This window comes from Chanodichthys erythropterus, chromosome 20 (assembly GCF_024489055.1).
Source record: "Chanodichthys erythropterus isolate Z2021 chromosome 20, ASM2448905v1, whole genome shotgun sequence".
NCBI classification, from domain to species: Eukaryota; Metazoa; Chordata; class Actinopteri; order Cypriniformes; family Xenocyprididae; genus Chanodichthys; species Chanodichthys erythropterus.
In genome coordinates, this window is record NC_090240.1 from 20,207,499 (window position 1) to 20,230,542 (window position 23,044).

A 23,044-nucleotide genomic window follows, 5' to 3' on the forward strand; every position below is an offset into this window, starting at 1 on the left:
ATAACTATTATTATTTTTATGTTGGGAATGGTTGCAAAAATTCCAACTTTTATTTTGACAGGTCTTGATACCGCACTCATGACCTGGATATGACCATGTTGTAGATTGATGCGCGCTTCTGTTGCCGCATGACCGACTCCAGCGTGTGGTTTATTCTGAATAACACTACTGTCATTATCCCGTTTTGCAATGGAAACCTTTAACCAAATACTACTACAGTACCCGCCATTTGTAGTTGGTGGTGTCGGAGCGACGGCGATTGCTGCTGGAGGAGCGCTAATCTATAGAATTGCAACCAGGTATTGTAAGCCTGCCCATAAGATGTCGCTGGGCCTCGTATAACACACAAGTATCTAGCTAGGACTATAAACTACATTGCGCCTGAACGAATGCTTTTTACGATTCACTACATTAAACTTGTATCGCAGCAGTATTTTCATGTATCAGTTCTGCAATAAAAAAGCGTGTGCTCGCGCAGCCAGCCAGTGAGCGGCGCGCGCTAAACAAACTAGAGCGCGAGATTTCGTACAATGCCTCATCTGTTGTCTTTGTTGTTAAGTATAACATATATTGTTACTTCTGTAAAATATTGATATATTAATGCACAAGCTCCGTCGAAGCTTTCAGAATCTTTCTAAATTCTCATTTAAATTCATTTTCTGATGAAGTGTTGGTTAATACCAGGTTAATACCATGATGTTATTGATAACTATTCCAAGTAATTGTGTTATTTTGGCGGAAAACTAAAGTAATTAACGCACCATGGTAAGAGCAACTTCCTTGGAAAAGACTCCTATTAAACTGTCGGAAATGATGAAACTGTAGTGGAAGATCCAAACATGAATGACCTTTTGATATTCATTGAATCATATTTTGCTAGACTATACCCAGGTATTACACCTTTAATTGTTTCTGTAGTAGTAAGATATGAGACGCTTTTCCTGGATTCAAATTCATTCAAATTTCTGCCAAATATGCAACATGTCATTACTTGACTTGATGGGAATGATGTTATCATCACAGACTGAGTTTGTCAGTTTAATCAAGCCCTTATCAGCTCTAAAATTGAGTCAGTTAATCAAATTAAAATCAGTCAAACTCTAATCATGCAAGTTATTTAGTCTCAGGTCCTGAGACACTACTGATTGTGCTGTTTGAAAAAACAAAAATCCCAGTTTTTCATTAGATTCAGATTTCCAATGAATGTCTTGCATGTCCCATGAAAAAAGATGCAACCAAAAACACTGGACTGCTGGACTAGTATCAACAGGACATAAGCTGAATAAAATAATTGACTTTTTTTTTCTTTTTTTTTTATGTATAGGCTATATCTCAGGAGAAGTGTTCTCATATGCTCATACTGTAGAGTTTGATTGGATGCACAGCTTTTGATGTTAACAAATAAAAATATATGGAAGCATTTTCTCATTTATTTTATACGGAAGAGGATTAAGGCCAAGCAATAGTAAAAAATAAAACCATCTCGAGATTGAAGTTGTTAAATTTTGAGAAAAAAATAGTTACATTTTGAGAAAAAAGTCAAAATAAAATGTTACGGATAAACTCGTTAAATTACGAGAAAAAGGTTGTTAAATTATGAGAAAAAGTCGAAATAAAATGTTAAGAATAAACTCGTTAAATTACGAGAAAAAAGTTGTTAAATTATGAGAAAAAAAGTTGAAATAAAATGTTAAGAATAAACTTGTTAAATTTCGAGAAAAAAGTCGAAATAAAATTAAGAATAAACTCATTAAATTACGAGAAAAAAGTTGTTAAATTATGAGAAAAAAAAGTTGAAATTAAAATGTTAATAAAAAACTTGTTAAATTACGAGAAAAAACTCGTTAAATTTCGAGAAAAAAGTCTAAATAAAATTTTAAGAATAAACTCATTCAATTACGAGAAAAAACTCGTTAAATTTCGAGAAAAAGGTCAAGATAAAATGTTGAGAATAAACTCATTAAATTATGAGAAAAAACTCATTAAATTTCGAGAAGGTGGAGATAAAATGTTGAGAATAAACTCATTAAATTATGAGAAAAAACTCGTTAAATTTTGAGAAAAAGGTCGAGATAAAATGTTGAGAATAAACTCATTAAATTACGAGAAAAAACTCGTTAAATTTCAAGAAAAAAGTAGAGATAAAATGTTGAGAATAAAGTCATTACATTACGAGAAAAAAGTCATTAAATTATGAATTTGTTCTCGTAATTTAACAAGTTTATTCTCAACATTTTATTTAGACTTTTTTCTCGAAATTGAACAAGTTTTTTCTCGAAATTTAACAACTTTAATCTCAAGATGGTTTTATTTTTTTATTATTGCTTGGCCCTAATCCTCTTCCGTAATAAGCTATCAATGATTATATATTTACTTGCCTTTGCAGTTAGCGTTTTTACCCCCGCTCTCTGCAGAACAGACAGTAGTGGAAGAACCACTGTTGTGGTCTGTCAGGTCATGTTAATGGAATTACAGTTTATTTTTCTGTTATTAAGGCATAGTAACGTGCAGCAGTTCTCCTAAATCTGACCCTTTTTTATTTTACAGGAAGAAACCAAGTCATGTCCAAGTGAACTGTTGGTTCTGCAATCAGGACACAATTGTCCCCTATGGGAACAGAAACTGCTGGGATTGTCCATACTGTGACCAGTATAATGGCTTTCAGGAGGTATTGGCATTATGAGATTTGTTTTTTCTGTGTAGTGATAATGTTTTTGAAAAGACGATATGTATTACACTTATATTTTTACACTGCTGCCAAAAGTTAAGATCATTTAATTTTGTGTAATGGATTTAAAATAACTTTGTATCCTCTATATAAATATACTTTAAAATGTAACTTATAATTGTGATGTCAAAGCTGTGTTGACAGCAGCCGTTACTCTAGTTTTCAGCATCACATGATGCTTCAGAAATCTGCTGATTTGGTGCTTAAGAAACATTTATCATTAACATTAATCATTGTTAAAAACTGTTGTGCTGCTGAATATTTTTGTGAAAACTAATAAATTTTTCCCAGTATTATTTGATGAATTTAAATTTATTTGAAATCTTAATAGAAAGTTTTGTCACATTATAAATGTCTTTACTGTCATTTTTGAACAATTTAATCAATGCATTCTTGCTAGATAAAAGTATAGAGGTGGGTGATATCCCAGTAGTCACGAAAAATTTGTCAACAGGTAGAGATTTTGGACTATTGTCTTTATCGCAGTTACGCTCACGTGACGTTGCCGTGCTGCGCCATCAAGAAAGCTTTTTATGTGAATTTTAAACTAGGGCTGCATGATTTATTGTGATTAAACCGCACGATTAAACTGCACCAGAGGGCGCTCTTGTGCAGAAACTCTTAATATGCCCTGCAGCAGAAGAAGATAACACATGTCATATCGCTGTAGCTGAATAAACAGAAGATTGAAATGCTTTGATTAATTAAACATGAATAATAAACACACGACTGCCTTATTCTGTGTAAGAAGCCACATCATCTCACAGAAGGATGCTCAACTGTCGTTATGAAGTGAGTTTGGAGTAAAAACATGTTATTAAATGTTGTCTTTTGTTGGACAAGATGTTAATAAATGCTTCTCATGTCTGTTTGACGCTTGTTGCTTTTTCAAAGGTACATTATAAGCGACTCAAACTCGCAGTGCTTTCAGATGGATTAGCATTAGGGGCCATACTTCATTGACAGGCTGCGCATAAAAAAATAATAGCAGCCTTTGCGATTTAATAATCGCACTAAGAATCTCGTTTAAGTGATAATCGCGTTAAAGTTCAATGTTATTTTTCGTATCGTGCGATAAATCGCGCAGGCCTATTTTTAACCGTTCAAGCACAATAAGTAGCGAAACTCATTTCAGTATATGCGTGCACTGTCTGAGAGACAGTGAGCGAACACACCTGAAACGCGCGCACATAAAGCCACTGCTCATACAGCATGTGAGTACTGAACTGAGTTCTTTTTGCTGCCTTATTGGGCTCGAACAGTCAAATACACACACTTATGCGTCAAAATCTGTCCCTTGCAGCATTGTTTTCATCCACATAAATTCAGTATGGTGTCTAACCTGACGGAGGTCTATAAATGTACATTTATCAAGCGAGTCTTTGATTTGCACTTCTTTTTGATCTGTAGAACGGGGACTACAACAAACCCATTCCTGCACAATACATGGAGCATCTAAACCATGGCGTTTCGGCCGGTGTCCCTGAGTCACCGAAGACACTGCAGTGGGTCAATTGCCAGATGCTTCTGTGCAAGAAGTGTAACAACAACCAGACACTGAAGATTAAGCAGCTGGCCTCGTTCATCCCCAGGGATGATGTAGGTTTAATAACTGACTTTGATTTTAATTTCTTAATTTCTAGATGACTAAGGTTTAAAGCTTGTTGTTTAATTAAATGAGTTTTTTTATACAGGCAAAAATAATTAAATATGACATTCAATAGGCATTTAAAAAATTGTAATTATGTTAAGTCTGTTTTATAATGTGAAAATCATCAGCTCAATAACAAGTAACATGCATGCAACCAGTAAAATGTAATGCCATATGTTCACTATAATGGCAGGAAAACTATGATGAGGAGATCGAAGTATATAAGCACCATCTCGAGCAGACCTACAAGTTGTGCCGGCCGTGCCAGACGGCAGTGGAGTACTACATCAAACATCAGAACCGACAGCTGCGAGCTCTGCTCTTCAACCACCAGCTCAGACGCACTCGGGATGCTGATAAAGCCTTTATTAAGGTGGTGATCTCTATATATTTACATGGTTTCAAATCAAGCCACAAGACTTGACATGAAAAAAACAGGAAGATTTCTTTTATATACATACCTCTCTGAAGTGTATCTTCAAGAATACTAGGAGCTTGATTAGGTGCCAGGAGCTTGACATGGAAAAATGCTCTGAATTTAGATGTTGCCCAGATAAAACTGTAAAACCTGGTTTGCATTTGTAGCATGTATCGAGTTTGATTAATGACAAGCCTGTTTCTAGTGTTTTCTTAAAATGCAGATAAATGTGTGGAAGTGATTTTCAGAGATAAGGAAAGACCTGTTTTCACTTGCTTCTTTTGTGTGCTGATTATTTTTTTCTTACTGCTACTGTTGATTCACATTTCATTTTTAATCAGGCTTGACATGCAAGTATCAAGTGCTATTCCCATATCAAGTGATAATTTTTTTCCCCCGCTCTTTTGTACAGAACACCTACTCCCTCAGCACGCCAGCCTGGTTGATCTTGCTCAGAGTCCTTGCGTTTCTGGCCTGTGCCTTCCTTGTAGCTGTGACTTTGTCTGGATCGGGAGATGTGGCCCCCTCTGTCACGCAGACCTTAAGCGGAGGAGTCGCCCCGCCTAAACGTGCTCTCCAAAACGACAGTGAAAGCAAGACTCTCAATGAGAGCAAAATGATGTGGGATGATCTGGTGGATCTTCTTCCAGAAGAGGCCGTGGAGAACGCTCGACTCATCTGGCAGTCCGGAAGCAACCATCAAATGGCCGTGGCCTCTGTTGGTCTCCTAACTTGCATCACGGGGGTCTTAATGGCAGGACCTGTTAGGTGAACCAATTAAAAACATACATAATTTATTTTTCATTACAAAATTGTTAATAAATTACATACATGTAAAACTTTTTTATACTATATATATATACATACATACTATATATAGCTTTGTATAAACAAGTAAAAGTTTTATTTTGAATGTATTTTTATTTATATATTTTTTTATATATTAACTTTATTAATGCATGAATAAATGTATACATAATATATAAATATATTATTTATTATTTCATTAAATATATTGTTATTTATTATTTTTGCTATAAATCTTAGCTAAATATATGTTTATTTATTTTTTTAAAGGTTGAGGAGGATTGACGCTGTGGCATCTGTGCTTTGGCTCCTCGTCATATGTTTTTACCTGGCCGAGTGTTACCTCAAGACGGACATTCCTGACTGGTTGGAATCTGTCAAGTTTGGAATCACTTCTGTGTGTTGTCTGGTGGGATTCGCTGCCGCTGTGGCAACGCACAAATCCTCGAGTCAAAGAAGAGCCAGAGGTCGCAGGTCAGAATCTGAGCAGTGACACTAAGCTAAGATACTTTATGGGACACTTTTGGGACATGTAGAAACAAGGGTTTGATTTTTCTCAGATTGACACATTTTCCTTCCAACTGTCTTCAGTTTATACTAACGAACTAATGTAATGTATAAACCTTCATGGCCTTTAAGATACTTGCTAAGTAGGCCTTCAAAACTGTGCTAATAGATATAAAAAAGATTAAAAAATATCTAGTCTGTGTGGATGACCTTGCTCAAAGTATTAGAAAATGAGTTTTGCCTTATTTGTAGTATTACTGCATGTTTTGCCCCTAATTTGACATCGGCAGAACATCTCAATTTCAGGCATTTTACATTTGCTAAGCTAAGGTTTGGGGTATCTGGTAAAGATACAGACTAGTTCTATGAGTGAATGTTTTTTTTATGCATCTTGATGTGTATAATGCTGTAAGTGCATTATTTACTTAGAAATTGAAATGGTGCTTATGGAATTGGGATTTTTTTTTCCATCCCATCTATAATGGATACTAACCCCTGATCCATTGCAGCATGAAAGTGGCGTTTAAAATTTACAAATCATCTACAATTTAAAAAACCTTGCTGTGTCAACTATACCCACTATATCAAACAATAACAAAAATACTGTATTATGCCAATACTGCTCAAATCTCATATTTGCAATCTCACAACTAATGTGATATTAGCAGTATTAAGTTGCTAACATACAAATGTTATTCTTCTGTTATACTTTAGCTCAAGTGCTTTCAGTTTTGATGTTAGGCTATAGCAGAATGCATTTGAGAGAGTCTATGTCTAATATTTGTGCCTTTGCATAGATTCTAAATTAACCTGAATTTCAAGTCATAAAGTATGTATCCAGTTTGTAATCGTTACGCCAATACAAAATTTATGGAGAATGTTTTTAATGTTTAAAGACGGAGAAAATTGGCTAAACAAGTACTTTGCATAGCACTATGCTTATTATATTATGATCAGTATGTTTACTATACTGTAAAATGTAATGAATGCACTACATTGTATTACATGCCATTTAGTTTGAATACTACTAACCACACTAAACCTCTGTAACATGTAGGCATCTCTTTTGAGTGTCTCTTACAAGAACAGACACATTTTCAAAACTTTTACAAACAAAGCTTTATAGGGATTGTACTTTCTTGTAATTTTCTATTAAGTATTGTATTTTTACTGTATTCTAGAAACGTGTGACATCATGTGACAGTACGACTATAGATTGTATATTTTGTAGATTTGCATCACTGTATTTCCCAAGTAACTGTATGCATGTGGCATATGCTGTGAAGTTTGTTTTCGCTGTGATCGAAGTACTTACTAATGGGACTTAGACATGTACTGTCCGCAACTTTTCTGTTATTTAAATCAAGTCTGTTTTCAAGTGTACCTTGAGCTCATTTCCATTAGATGTGTATCAGCTCATACAGATCTTGTGGTACTTGTTCACCTCTAACATACTGTAACTATCTCAACATGCTTGTAAGGCAAGCTTTAATATTTATGATTTTGTATTACCAAAAGGTGACATGTCATGTGCCTATGTAAAGCTGCATTAAAGGGATGGTTCACCCAAAAATGAAAATTCTGTCATCATTTACTCACCCTCAAATTGTTCCAAACCTGTATGAAGTTCTTCCTTCTGCTGAACACACAAGAAGATATTTGGAAGAATTGACCATCAACTCTTTTTTGCTACTGACATTCTTCGAAATATCTATTTGGAACAATTTGAGGGTGAGTAAATGATGACAGAATTTTCATTTTTGGGTGAACTATCCCTTTGAGTATATTACTCTAGACATCTGTATTTTTGTCTCCTCATTATCATAGTTTTACTTGCCAAAGGCTGATAATTGGTAAATACTAATAATAATAGTGTGTATTTAGACTTGACATTGATACAAGTATCTCAAAACTATGTATAACATTTATTTAGCACAGCACATTGTATTTATGAGAATATACTCGATCCTTCATTGACTCGTACCTATTTTATTACCAGACAGTTTCGATTGTTCGGTAGTATGACGTGTCTCCCCAAAATTGAATGTGATTTTAAATGTGAGTAAATAAGTTGAATTTAACACTGAGGATTTATTGTGGTAGGACCGGTCAAGGTGAATTCACCGATCTGTGCATGTTGTATCAGAAGGCGCATGGTGATGTCAGAGATTGATTGGAAGGAAAGTAAATTGGTTTAAGGAATAAGGCCAATTTTTATACTGGTATCCTGTCAAATCCAGTTTCTTACTCAGTTAACCAAATCTCAAATGGACCTGAATCTGTTGTGGCCTCTGACCACTACAAATCTAAACTGAATCTGATGTCTTGTGTTTGGAGCTTTTTGATTCTTCATTGCTCGCAGGCTCTAAATAGTTGTCCGATTTTGAGAAGCCTCCATTTTTGGCATTGCTGTGCTGTTTCTGGTATATCATCAACCCCTGATCAGTGGTTTCTTGTGATTTTGACCTGGAATGACCCCAAAGATATAATGTGAAATTATCAACTGCATTGTTGAATAGTGTGAAACCGTTTCCGTCCAGACACTTAAGCTCAGATTTGTTGTAATAATGTTTTGGACTGTTGTGCTTTGAGTAAAGCAGCATGTTTGCGCAATTGCTGTAATATAATTGAGTTGTATTGCATTTTTTATACTTGTATTATTTAACCCTATTACGAAGTGAAATAAAACACTGATAAAATGCGAACTGTGTGTTTGACATTTCTTTTAAAACTATTTAGATTTAGATAAATTGGAAGATTGTTTGAGATGGAAGCTGTTGTGCTTTTATAAATTAGTGAATCATAACCCAGAAAACTCTGTGACATAGCGTCACATGTCTGAACTGAGCAAGTGAAGACATAACTAATGTATGATTTCATATGTTTACAGAAATGCTAGCTCAGATTACATGTTTTGTTTAATTTTACTTTTATTTATCTTCATTGAAATCTTTACTTCACTGAAATCTACATTGTCTGTAGTTGATTCAAATTTGGAGCCACATCTACCATTTACACAGCATCTGCGTACATTTATATATTTTCTGTATCTTCTGTATACAGAATACAGTCTTCTACCGTAATAGTAACCAAAGACTTATTTTCTCCATAAAGCTTAGTGGTGGACCAATTCTGCTTTGTCTGTTGCAGGTATCTGTCTGGTAGTTCTCCTGGGCCGTACTACGGTAATCACTGTCCCCTGCTGTCTGCACCTGTGTCTGGATCCTCTACCTTCATCCCAACACCTCCCCCCAACCTGTCACAGCTGCTCATCCGCCAACAAAGCCACAGAACGCGCAAAGCCTCGCCCTCCTCGCTGCCTGGGCGACTGAACAGGGCACTCTCTCTAGGAACTATCCCCTCCCTTGCACGAGCAGGTGAGTGCATGTTTAGGTAAAACATAATATAAATGTTAATTGTCCCTTCTTCTTTTCTTTTACCCATTAGAACATAACAATTCTGTTAATGTCAATGCATCTCTTTTTATTAAATAGGGCTGTCAACGTTAACATGTTAACACGTTATTAATTAAAAATCCAAAACGCATTATAATAATTTAACAATATATATAATACAATATTAATTTGGTATTATATATATGTGTGTGTGTGTGTGTATGTATGTATATATATATATATATATATATGTATATATATATATATATGTATATATATATATATATATATAACATTTATTTTTTTCTTAACTTTTGCTGATATAAATATTAAAATTAAATAAAAATTGCAATAAAAATTAAGGACAAATGAACTTTTCTCTATATACTATGAAAATGGGTGTTCTTTCCATGTAATGTAGAAACATTTTGTTTGTGAAGATAAGAGTTGTGCTGATAGTGAGAGGCCTCAGGTGCTGTTTTGTGGAACTAGTGCAGAGGTGCATGATGGGAAAGATGTGGGTCACTGACTGACTGAATGCTTGGTACAAGGAACTCTGCTCACTCTTCACCCCAGACGGTGCCGCACCTAGCAGGGGAATTTTGCCAACTGCCAAAGAAAACTGTGAAGTGCGATTGAGAAATAAGTCTGTACGGTGTCTCCAGCTACCTGCATGTTACTGGGATTTTCCCACCACATAAGGGTTTCGGGTTACAGGAAGCGACTTCTTTACATTGTTTTATTAACAGCTGGTCTGTTTAATCTTGTTGTGTTATGCCATTTAAATTATTAATTTAAATTAAATTTAAAAGAATAGTCAACCTATAAATTAAACGTCATCATTTACTAACCATCATGCGGTTCTAAAACCATATGCTATTTTTTCAGTAGAAAACTTTTTCTCTATGCAATGACGGTTCATATATTGACCAGACTACAGTGGTTCAACCTTAATGTTATGAAGCAACAAGAATACTTTGTGCACACAAGAACAAAACAAAAATAATGACTTTATTCAACAAATTTGTCTTTCCTCTGTCAGTCTCGTACACAGTTGTCTCAGTAAACGTATTGGCCTTATAATCGCTGTTCTGACATTGAACACAGAAGCACTGGACATAAATAGTGTAGGAGAACGACAGAGGAGAGACTAAATTGTTGAATAAAGTTATTTTTGCGCCCAAAAAGTATTCTCGTTGCTTCATGACATTGAGGTTGAACCACTGTAGTCATGTGGACTATTTTAACAATGTTTTTACTACTTTTCTTGACCTTGAATGTGGTAATTTCATTGCTTTCTATTGAGGATAAAAAAAGCCTCTCAGATTTCATCAAAAATATCTTAATTTGTGTTCGGAAACATGAGGCTGAGTACTTAATGACAGAAATTTCATTTTTGGGTGACCTAACCCTTTAAGCTCCAAAAAGGTGTTGTGTGAGGAACTTTATTCACTGATAATGCCCTCTGCTTCAGCTCTTGGAGCAAATATGATGCAGAGCAATATGAACTAATATTGTATGGAAAAACATCTTTAAAAATTCACAATTTATGAAAATAAAACCGCCGGTTTGGAGTGAAATGAGTAAATAATAACAGAAATGTTTAAATGAACAATTCCTTTAACAAGAATTTTTTGTTCTTCTTTTTGATTCCTGTTTATGTATTTTAAAAATACAATATTGTACATACTATACAGTATCTCACAGAAGTGAGTACACCCCTCACATTTTTGTAAATATTTTATTATCTTTTCATGTCACAACACTGAAGAAATGACACTTTGCTACAATGTAAAGTAGTGAGTGTGCAGCTTGTATAACAGTGTAAATTTGCTGTCCCCTCAGAATAACTCAACACACAGCCATTAATGACTAAACCGCTGGCCACAAAAGTGAGTACACCCCTGAGTGAAAATGTCCAAATCGGGCCCAATTAGCCATTTTCTCTCCCCGGTGTCTTGTGACTCGTTAGTGTTACAAGGTCTCAGGTGTGAATGGGAAGCAGGTGTGTTTAATTTGGTGTTATCGTGCTCACTCTCTCATACTGGTCACTGGAAGTTCAACATGGCACCTCATTGTAAAGAACTCTGAGGATCTGAAAAAAAGAATTGTTGCTCTACATAAAGATGGCATAGGCTATAAGAAGATTGCCAAGACCCTGAAACTGAGCTGCAGCACGGTGGCCAAGACCATACAGCGGTTTAACAGGTCAGGTTCCACTCAGAACAGGCCTCGCCATGGTCGACCAAAGAATTTGAGTGCACATGCTCGGCGTCATATCCAGAGGTTGTGTTTGGGAAATTGACGTATGAGTGCTGCCAGTATTGCTGCTGAGATTGAAGGGGTGGGGGGGGTCAGCCTGTCAGTGCTCAGACCATACACCGCACACTGCATCAAATTTTTCTGCATGGCTGTCGTTCCAGAAGAAAGACTCTTCTAAAGATGATGCACAAGAAAGCCTGCAAACAGTTTGCTGAAGACAAGCAGACTAAGGACATGGATTACTTGACCAAGTGAGGAGTACAAGTGTGTCTTGCCTACAGTCAAGCATGGTGGTGGGAGTGTCATGGTCTGGGGCTGCATGAGTGCTGCCAGCACTACAGTTCATTGAGGGAACCATGAATGAGCAGAGCATGATCCCCTCCCTTCAGAGACTGGGCCGCAGGGCAGTATTCCAACATGATAATGACCCCAAACACACTTCTAAGACGACCACTGCCTTGCTAAAGAAGCTGAGGGTAAAGGTGATGGACTGGCCAAGCATGTCTCCAGACCTAAACCCTATTGAGCATCTGTGGGGCATCCTCAAACGGAAGGTGGAGGAGCGCAAGGTCTCTAACATCCGCCAGCTCCATGATTTCGTCATGGAGGAGTGGAAGAGGACTCCAGTGGCAACTGGTGAAGCTCTGGTGAACTCCATGCCCAAGAGGGTTAAGGCAGTGCTGGAAAATAATGGTGGCCACACAAAATATTGACACTTTGCGCCCAATTTGGACATTTTCACTTAGGGGTGTACACACTTTTGTTGCCAGCGGTTTAGACTTTAATGGCTGTGTGTTGAGTTATTTTGAGGGGACAGCAAATTTACACTTATACAAGCTGCACACTCACTACTTTACATTGTAGCAAAGTGTCATTTCTTCAGTGTAGTCACATGAAAAGACATAATAAAATATATATACAAAATTGTGAGGGGTGTACTCACTCCTATGAGATACTGTATATCAAAAGGGATTGCAGAGACAACAGCTTGGTTTACCATAGCTTTTAACTTTGACCTATCAGTAATACGTGCAGGCTTTTAAAGCCCAGGATCAGGATGATGTCGGGAGTGGTGTTTAAATGACTGTTGTGAGACGGTAGAAGAATCATGGTTTGTTTCATGTATGGTTCTTCAGACGAGACCAGATGAGATGGCAAACGTCAGCCTCCTGTAATCATATGCAGCGGCTTGGCAGGTGCGATTAAAAACGGGCAGGAGCTTGATCTTTATGCTCGTGATTTAATCACACACACTTGTCTGAGAAATCTCATTGCATCATATAGAGGTGGCCATTAAAATTTAATCTGTTATTTTATCTTCAACGGCTAACAAGTTTTAGTTTAGTTCTTATTTAAGAAATCCAGTGAGTCTATTGAGATCTCACACAACTCGTTTTAACAGAATCATTAGCATATCACTCATCTCCTTGTCACACTTCTACAGGAGTTCTTGAAAAGGCTCTTGTGTGAGCAGGGCCTTTACCTGCTCCATCATGTAGCTTCATCCATCTGCTCTTTAATGTTCATTGCTGGTGCAGGTTCTCTCTATGGCTGCAGCTGTGTTGGCTCCACATATGGAGACATTCCTGGAATGACAGTAGGAGCGTTAAATGACCCTACTTTACTGTTGGATGCTTGTGTTGTATCATGAAAAATTGCTAGGAATTTCTGTCAGCCTTTTTGTTGGGATGGCTACCTTTCTTTGACATTTTGAGAAAGTAGCCATGGAAAGAATGGTAGAAGAAACTGCACTTGTACTACTGTTCAAAAGGTTGCTATGCGCTGAAACCCTATTGTAATTGTTAAAATTTCCAAGGATAAGCATTATCCCCTAAAAGTGATTAGGCAGAACAAACTGTAAGTCATAGAATTTTTGAGGGCTGGCAGTATTCTCACCGTCTACAGCGTCACCGAGGCTCGCCCCGATCGGCCGAACGGAGGTGCTACAGCGGTCAAATGTACGAAATGCCTCATAACTCCTGAACTGTATCAAGCCAAAATTTTGGGGTATTTTGGATTTTTCAAAAACCTACTTTTGCGAACTAGTCCTAGGTTTTTGACCCGATCAGAACCAAACCAGTGGAGCAAGGTTCTCTGGAGTCTGATTGTAAATAGTTATCAAAAAAAGTTGAAATTCTGATTCATGGTCCCTAAGGGCTACCAAAATGTTTGAAGTGGGTGGAGCCACTTTTACTAAAATGGCACGCCTATGTAAGAGCTCATTCTGTGGTTGTGTGAAAATGGACGCAGCGACTGGCCACTTGGTGGTGCTATAACAGGAAAAAAACATGAAAATGGCTATAATTCACTGTTAGTACGATCAAATTGAGAATTGGAATGCAGTGTTTTCGTCTGACATGCCATGACTGTCTATGAGGACATTGACGTATCTTGAAAAACATGTCAGCCATCGGCCAATGAAATCTGAGCAGCTATTAGACAAGGTTAACGGAGGCCGATTAGAACGAAACTCACTGGGCCTGTTTGACTTACAGCCCTAGAGGCCCGTGAGAAATTCCAAATAAATCGGCCACCGGGGGGCACCTTCGCATTTTTCATGTGTATAAAGGTTCATGTATCGCACAATTGGTGGAACCACATGGTAGAACTCCTTATTCTGAGCAACTTTGCCTCTAGAACCGCTGCTGTCCACCGAATCGCCATTAAATATTGGAGATTTCAAAAACCAACTTTGGTGAACTAGTCCTAGGTTTTTGGCTTAACCTCGATAACTGTTATTTCTATGGTGAATTGCCTGTATTTGCTGTAAATGGTCTTTTCCATCTATGATCAAGATGGTTATAGGCTTACTAATTAAAACATAATACCTTTTTACGCATGTTTGTAAAGGCCTTAAAGCGCTTGAACCCTGATAATTGCTGTTTCAAAAAAAAAAAATTAAGCAGCACAACTGTTTTCAACACTCATAATAATTAACAAAAAATTATTTAATGACTTATCGATATAGGACAGAATTATATATAACATCTGCACATTTTATATGTATGTAAAATCTTGTTTTGCTTATTTTACTTGTAGATTCGGGTTTCCTGTTCAGTGGGAGTAGACCATCTTTACAGTGTAAAGACTCGCCACCTTCAGGTAACTCAAAAGAAGTGAAGCATTGGTTGTATAAATCTTTCTGACTTGAAATCAGATATATCATATAAGATAAATTAAATGATAATTTAATCTTTTCAATAGACTACTACTCCCTAAAATCTGGAAGCCGACCCGCCTCTCCTGGACCATCTCCAACCCCCTCCGTGGCAGGTTCTGTCACTTCCACCTCCAGCTCCGCCAGGCAGCGTCGGCCGCTCATCAGCCCGGCCAGACTCAACATCAGTGGGCAAAAGTTGCAGCTCTTTTCTGCCCCTCTGGAGCCTTTCAGTTTGGCCTCACCACCTCCCTTTCTGTCGGAGCAAAGCCATATGCACAGCAGAGGATTCTTGCCTGATGTTCCTCACTTCCATTCACAGAATAATGGTACACATTTGGGTGTATTTTAAATCTAGATTAAAGTCCTTAATGTAGCAAGAGAGCTTCAGTGTGTTTCTGTTAACCATTTGAGCAGATTAATATTATACAGTGTCCCTTAAAGTCACCATAAAATTATAATTTACAATTCTTATTTTTTTTTATAGAATACTGCAATATTTATTATAAATGATTTATCCGTGAACATTTTTTTTTGTTCACATGGCATTATAATTTTTAATCAAAATAGCTTCCCCTCCCTCTTGCAACAAACATCTCTTGTCTTCTCTGATGACGTTTACTGGTGTGAGGGCGGGACAACCTGTCACTCACATGACATCACAGAAATAGTAAACCACAACCATCCAATCAATTCCTGATGGACAAAATCAAGTCCTGCCCTACATTTTTTCCTGTTCGAGATGCCGTTTCACTCAGTTACAAGTCACAATAGGGAAGAAAAGTCTATCGTAACTTCTTTTTTTTATCCAGACTTCAAAATAAAAAACAAAAGTTATTTTAATTTTTGTTTTTGAAAATTGTGAATTAATTTGTTTTGTCAACTTTTTTTCCCCTTAAATGTCCGAATGTTTTTTCGGGGCCACTGTATGTGAAACATGCTATTAATATTTTTAAGGAACATTCTTCAGTCAATTTTTTTATATAATTATTACTTTAAAATTATATTAATAGTTCTCACATGACATTACAAATGAAGTAATTATTTTAAAACCTCATATAATTCAAATTTGTTGGCTTTGTGGGCAAACCTTTGTTTATATATTGTTCTCAAAATTCTTAAACTTTTAGTATTAATATAGATATGATTTTATTGGGAATTTAGGTTCACTGATCGATGAGGGAAGTGTGTTCGAGCATGTGGAAAAGCCAATGGACAGCTCCTCTTCATCTTCAAACTGCCATGTAGACACGACCACAGGAAATGAAACCGAGAGCAAGCCTGGATGGAAGGGTAAGAATGGGAACTAATTTAAACTAAACTAATTTGGTTACTCTTTTTTTTATTTTTATTTTTTTATAGTTGTTTATTTTTGTGTTTTTTTCGACAGGTTTTTTGGGCATGACGCTTTGGCCTGGTCTACTGTTTGCAAGCCTGACCGTTAATCTAACCTTCATAAGCATCTATCTCTATTACAATTGGAGATGAGACTATAGGACAGACCTCTGGAGTTCAGGGTCAAACTGAGATGTACACTGGTCTTTGTTACCTGTATGCTCAGTAAATCTGGGTTATTTACAGGAAACACGTGGATAACGTTTCTCTTGGGTGACAGCTACAACTTTATACTTGCTGCTCAACATTTGTGGAAATGAGCCAGGATTGTTTCCTGGCTCGCATAAACGAGAAGACTGTATTCTCTAAACTTCTCTGTTAAATACACAACAGCTGAGATTCTACATTGTCGCAAAGTATGATTTGAGCTTTGAAAAACATGTTTTGGGCATGTTCAATCATTTGTTTGTGTTTTTAAACACTGGATGTGTATCAGAATGAATGATTGTGCCGTTTCGTTTAACAGAATGATGTCTGTTGGGCGTGTGACATCTTTATTAAAAATTAATTTGGCTTCTTTGCCATATTGCTGTACATTAACTGTTTTTCTTTATCCCACTTCCTCAGAGGATAATGCCGTGTCATATCATTATCGTAATGATGTGATCTTATAAGATGCAATATGTTTGTGTTGATCTACTTATGTCAGCAATGTGACACTGAAATAATGGGTTTAGCAAACATTTGTTACTGTCCATTGACCCTCAGCCTGTTTTATGATTGAATCATAATGTCAAGGGAAACATAACATGGATATTTTGTACATAAGATAAAGGTGTGTCAATTTCCAGATTGAAATAAATCTCCCTTGTAATTGTTACATATTAGTGTGTTTTCTTTTAATGACATCTACATTTTCAATGAAACATTTAAATAGTAGCATTTTTTCTCTCTCAAGTAAACACTGCTTTAGTAAACCCTTTCCTTAAACTTTCACTTTCAGCATTCAGAAAATCTGAACATGTATTTGTAAAGTTTGTTGCTAAGTCAACAGTGAACAGGGTTTTCCTTGATCTCCTTGATAAGATAAAACTTATCCATATCATGATACTTGACACATTTGCCTGTTCTTGCATGTTGTCTTTTTTAATTAATGTGTTATTAGTGCACAATGTAAGTTAAAAAAAATTAACAATGTAAGGAAAAAATACACAATGGGAACTGAAAGTAAATTATGAAAAGTACTCCAGAGTAACAGAGTTTATCTTTCTCCATCACTGGTTGAGCGGAGACAGTCTGTCTCCCGAGAGAATGATAACAATCTCGATTCTCTCAGTATAGGATGTTTTACAGCTCAGAGTGGGTGGTTATTTGAGAGATGACTAGGTTGTCAGTGTCCCTTTTATTTCCATAATGCAAAATCATTTTAATTACAATGCGTTTTGCACTCTTTTTATAATGGAGGTTTATTCAGAAGTGCAGAAAATGGATTCCACTGATATATTTACTATTAGTGTAGTGAATGTGTCAACTTTAATGGAGGTAATTGAAGATCTGAGGCACTCTAGTTGGCAATGTATTTGTCAACGCACATAAGGATGAAACTAGCTGAGTGGGAAATTCCGAAAAAGGAAGAAAAAAAAGGGGGCAAGTTAATACATGCATCTTGCTGTAAGAATGTTTTATGTTATCTTCAGACACAATCAGATTGATGGCATATTAATATATGGTCAATTAAATATACTGTACATCATTGATATGGTGAATTTGCTAAGGACATTCTCAGGAAAAATGAACATCCTGCACTAATGTATAAATGAGCAGAATTCATTTCAAAAGTCACACGTTTTACATTTAGTAGATCAAACCTGTTGATATGAATGTTCAAATATGTTCTGATAAATGAATATTTTTTGGAAAACAAGCTTTTCTGAGCTCAGGATTCATGCAATGACAATATGCAGAACATATTACACATTGTTTAATTCTGGCTCAATGCATACAAGTCAATCTTAAATCTGAATTCACAGTACTGTGAGCTAGGGGTATAAATACTGCTACATTATACAATCTCACATAATTCACATTCCAGCCCATAGTCACTATCAGGAAAAAACACCAGTTTTACATTACTTTCTAAAAACGTTTTCCCTTTTAGACCAATTTAGCTGTATTCAGCTAAAAAAAAGATTTCTGAATTCTCATCGACAGATATTGAGTTATAGAATACATGTTTTACACAGCTAGACGTGTATAATATCATATTAGCGCCTCATCAAATGAGGTCTTAACAAGGCGGTGTCTTTGATGGGGTCCTGCTATCTTTTGATTGGACGGGCCAGTGGTGGGAAAACAGTTGTGCAAACCTGAGTTTACAAACCTGATGCTCTTTGTTCTTGAGGCATGCGCAGACCGAAACATTAGTGATCTACTTAAATGTGTTTAAATGTTATATGAATTGTTAATAACAATTATTTATCCTGATTTTTTTTTTTCAATTATACTGATTAAAAAAATATGATATACATACATCTTTTACAAATAATGTACAAATGAAGAGGTAACAGCAGTTTGTTTGACACTGCAAACTATAGCCTAGTTTTTATATTTAACCTAATATTTTAAATTACGTTGCAGAATACTTCACAATATTAATAATAAGGAATAAAAAATAACTTTATTTTATTCTATTGATGTTGGTCCTTACGCTGTTAGTAACTTAGCTAGTTGTCAAATGCATCAAACAGATGTTTACTGTACTGATTTACCGAGCAGTCAAAACACGTCTGCGACCCTCGCGCCCCTCTTTCATGTTGAATTTGCGAACTTTTGACCTGTATTTCAGGATACCGACTGGAGGCAGGGCAGGTAGGTGGAGACTAAAGCAAACCTGAAGCACACCTGGACACTTTTAACTGTTCACCTGTGCTGTGCAGTGCGCTACAAACGTTCTCAGCGCTTCATTCATGGATCGCTGCGCGGGGTCTGGGGACCTGCAGTCCCGTGATACACTAGAGGACGGCCCGGTAACCGCAGGGGGTGGAGGAGCCGCTCCAGCACCCGAAAAGCCTCCTTACTCGTACGTGGCTCTCATTGCAATGGCCATCAGAGAAAGCGAGGATAAGAAGCTGACCCTGAATGACATCTACAGCTTCATTATATCCAAGTTTCCATACTACGAAAAGAACAAAAAGGGATGGCAGAACAGCATCAGGCACAATCTGAGCCTCAACGAGTGTTTCGTGAAGATTCCCCGGGAGAACGGCGGGGAGAAAAAGGGGAACTTCTGGACGCTGGATCCGGCTTTCAACGACATGTTTGAAAAAGGCAATTACAGGCGCAGGAGGCGCGTCAAGAGACCCTACCGAACACCACCCTTACCTTCTGGATTTAACTTCACCGACTCGTACTGCCTGCAACAGGAGCCTGTTTACTGGCAAAGCCCGTTCGTCAGCACCAGTTCCTGGAGTCAGCAGTCCAGCTCCCCGACGCACATCTCCGGCTACCTGCAGCCCATGCTCGGTAACGCGCGCCCTCTGTCTCCAAACGATTACGCCAATTCTCCCGTGAGTTATTACCAGGGTCATCACCATCATTTTCACCCGACCTACAGACCGTACCACCGGCATCCGAACGCTCTGGTGCCTCTGAGCGGCATGACTCCGCCGGTGAGCCCGGGCGGAAGCTCCATCTCCACCTGCAGCTACCCGCCGCAGAACAGCCACCCTGAACTGCTGCATCATCCATTTGACTGATGGACAGACATGTGAGAACGGAATATAAGTAGGCTAACAGTTTAATTTGGATTTAGATTGATTTTTGTTACGATAACCCTTGGAAATGTTTCAAGTCAAACTGATTGAAATTAAGTTCATATGCTGCATTCGTTCGTTCAAAATTGTTTTTTACAGGACCGGCTGCATTAGTATGATTTCTGTAGAATACAGTAATGTGTTTAAAGATGTCTTTTGTGGCTTTTCATAAATAAAACATTGCTTAATTATTGTTAACTTCAAAGACGATGGGCTGTTCAAACGCTCTTGGTTATAGGCAAGTTAGTTTCCATAAATTTCAGCAAATGTGTAAAGAAAGCGTCAAGGTACTTAAGCATATTTATTTTTTATCATATATTGAGATGTACTTTGGATTCAAGATCCTAAGATGGATGTACAGTTTTGCATATAACTGTTTAAAAATGTTGTTGCTTTTGGTGGAAACTCTTTGCACAAGTTTCTTTTTTCTTTTTTACAAGAGTTCTTTACACATACAAAGCTGTTTCTTTAAAGATGTTTTGTATATTGAATAGACATGTTTAGTCTTATATTCCTGGAGTTTGGAAATATTTTTATATGTAAATGTTCATAACCTGTTCGAGTTTTTCACTGATAAAATTCCGATAACTGGTCGTACAAGTCTCGTTTATTTTATTTTACTAATTACATTTAGTCAAACTTAATTAAAGAAATTAAAAAATTTTAATACAATTTAAAGCGTTTAAACAATAAACATCTATTTGTAGCACGATATACGAATTGTTTTATTCGAAAATAGCGCATGTGCAATTGAAAATCACTCAACATCTAATATATAATATCTGTGTAAATGCTGTATGTACACAGTGCAAATAATTCATCATAATGAAAATATGCTAAATAATTAATCTAAGATATGGAGCAGGATCATGCTTATATGTGCTTCTTTAAATTCCATAACACTCTGTAGCTAAATGGCGCCCCCTTCTGGCCTTTGACACATTAATTGATGTTATGTTGTTTAATTTTCCACAACAGTTCAGTTCATTCCGTTTTTGTTGGTTGACCACTGCATATATATATATATATATATATATATATATATATATATATATATATATATATATATATATATAATTGATACAGCCTCTTGACATGTTTTTATGAATCCATTTATTGGGTTTACGTGCAGGAAAAGGCATGAGATATTGTAGTTGACATGAAATAAGTTTTACTTATGTGTCCATTCTATATTATTATGCTGATATTACTCCACTGAACCCAATTTTTGTTAGTCATGTGGTGTGCAAGACACTAACTACTTAAACCGGTTATTCACACTGCTTTTGAACAGATAAATATAATGTCATCCTTTTATCTTGACATAAAAACAGCAGATTGAAATAAAAGCTGCTGGTTGAACAAAGGAGATCATTTGTAGTGAAAGACGGCGTTGTCAGAATCCCAAGGATAGACAAGGCTCTGAATCTGTTGCCATGGTGAGGAAAAACTGTTACTTTAACATCTCAATTTTAAAGAAGAGTTTGATGCATTGGAAGTGCAAAAGCACTACTGGACCATGGTCTGAGATGCAGGTTGCATGTCCATCCATAATTTCCCTTAAAGGCATCTGAGGCCTCTTTCTACAGCTATATTTGATTAGTTCAGAGGCTGTAATGACATTGCATGTGTTTGGTTTCCCCCATCACCTCCAGTAACTTCCCTGCGGTGATCGGTTGTCTGGCAGCAGAGAGGTGCACTTTGGCCTGCAATGACTGGTGGGCAGGGGGTGAAGGTGGGAGGATGTGGGCACAGGGGTCTTTGGCTTTATTTCACTCAGAGTTTCTGTTCTGCACACACTTCCTGTTTTCACAAGCTGCGAGCTCTCAATCGTGCCGTGCATTTCAGAAGCTTGTTATCATCACAGCACCACCACATTCTGCTTTTAGGAGGCTGAAAAGAAGACCTAAAAATGTCTGTGCAGATGATTACAGCATGTGGCTAATTACATGCAGCTCCACGTCCTAGATTCAATAGTCTTTGGATAATCGTCTAGGGTTTGTACTCTATTTGGATGAGATATATTTTTCATATAAATGTATTGCAAAACACTTGTGGAGGTTTTGTTAGGGCACCACCTTTAATCTTCATTTGATGCAAGTATTTGTTTTCTCAGCAATGAAATAATAGCCTTTTACTAGACATCTCCTTGGTGAAAGCAGACATCCTTATTTCTGACTGAATGACTAGTGCTTTTAAGTGACTTCCCCATGGACCCATTATCGTAATTCGCTGTCAGTAGCATCCAAAATTAGAGCTTCCTTACTCTCTCACAGGAAGACACGTCTGACCGGTTTTTATTTAAAAATGAGGAAATAAAAGATTTAATTATTCAGCGCGTGATGTACAGCATTTACACATCTCATGTCACGTGATAACTGGTGTCGAATAACACTAGTAAAACATGCTTTGCACTACACAGTTTCGCAGTGTTTTTAAACAAATAATATAGGCGGGACTTTTTTTACAGCTACATATTTTTATTGAGGGACATATTTTTCAATCATTATTTAATAAAGATTCCGTCATATTTTTCGAGTCGCTGCTTCAAAGATTGACTGAATCATGAGCCAATAGCATTCGAGTATGAGCTGTGCGTAAACATTTAATTGGTTGAACTACTTAAATGATTACGCCCCCTTCACGTGCTCTCGGAATGATCATAAATACGAATTTTCTAGGTAAAAACTTGAAACTTGAGATCATAATCACTAACTTCAGAAGTGGGAATTATCAAATTTCCGACAGCACGTGAAGGCAGCATAAACAAGACTTTAACCATACGTAAATGAATTGAAACGTGAACGACTCGGTGTTTTGGTGAGTCGGTTGAGTGAATGATTCAGCGATTCACTCATAACAGTTGTCCCCACCTACTGGCGTAAATGGCATATTGCAGAAAGGCTTACTAAACGAATCAGTGAATGAATCTTTTGAGGGAACAAATTCAAGATTCAATTGGACTGCACATG

General features: G+C 36.8%; 2 protein-coding genes across 2 annotated transcripts; both read left to right on the plus strand.

The window, feature by feature from the left end:
* Window positions 1-99: 99 nt before the first annotated feature.
* tmem201 (transmembrane protein 201) lies at window positions 100-17,069 on the plus strand. The gene is made up of 11 exons (XM_067370963.1): window positions 100-299; window positions 2,548-2,668; window positions 4,139-4,327; window positions 4,573-4,752; window positions 5,210-5,565; window positions 5,875-6,078; window positions 9,262-9,488; window positions 14,808-14,870; window positions 14,973-15,254; window positions 16,090-16,218; window positions 16,316-17,069. Exons 1-11 carry the CDS (start codon window positions 190-192, stop codon window positions 16,411-16,413), a joined length of 1,959 nt encoding a protein of 652 aa, XP_067227064.1. The 5' UTR covers window positions 100-189; the 3' UTR covers window positions 16,414-17,069.
* A 2,157-nt stretch (window positions 17,070-19,226) lies between these two features.
* foxl2l (forkhead box L2-like) lies at window positions 19,227-20,354 on the plus strand. The gene has a single exon (XM_067372010.1). The coding sequence runs from the start codon at window positions 19,227-19,229 to the stop codon at window positions 20,013-20,015; it is 789 nt and encodes a 262-aa protein (XP_067228111.1). The 3' UTR covers window positions 20,016-20,354.
* The last annotated feature ends 2,690 nt before the right edge of the window (window positions 20,355-23,044 follow it).

Excerpts from the sequence above, each read along its gene's own strand:
- tmem201 (XM_067370963.1), top strand. The coding sequence starts at position 190 with ATGGAAACCTTTAACCAAATACTACTACAGTACCCGCCATTTGTAGTT. Across the intron at positions 9,489-14,807 it reads CCCCTCCCTTGCACGAGCAG|ATTCGGGTTTCCTGTTCAGT; the intron begins GTGAGTGCATGT and ends TTTTACTTGTAG. Across the intron at positions 15,255-16,089 it reads CTTCCATTCACAGAATAATG|GTTCACTGATCGATGAGGGA; the intron begins GTACACATTTGG and ends TTGGGAATTTAG.
- foxl2l (XM_067372010.1), top strand. The coding sequence starts at position 19,227 with ATGGATCGCTGCGCGGGGTCTGGGGACCTGCAGTCCCGTGATACACTA.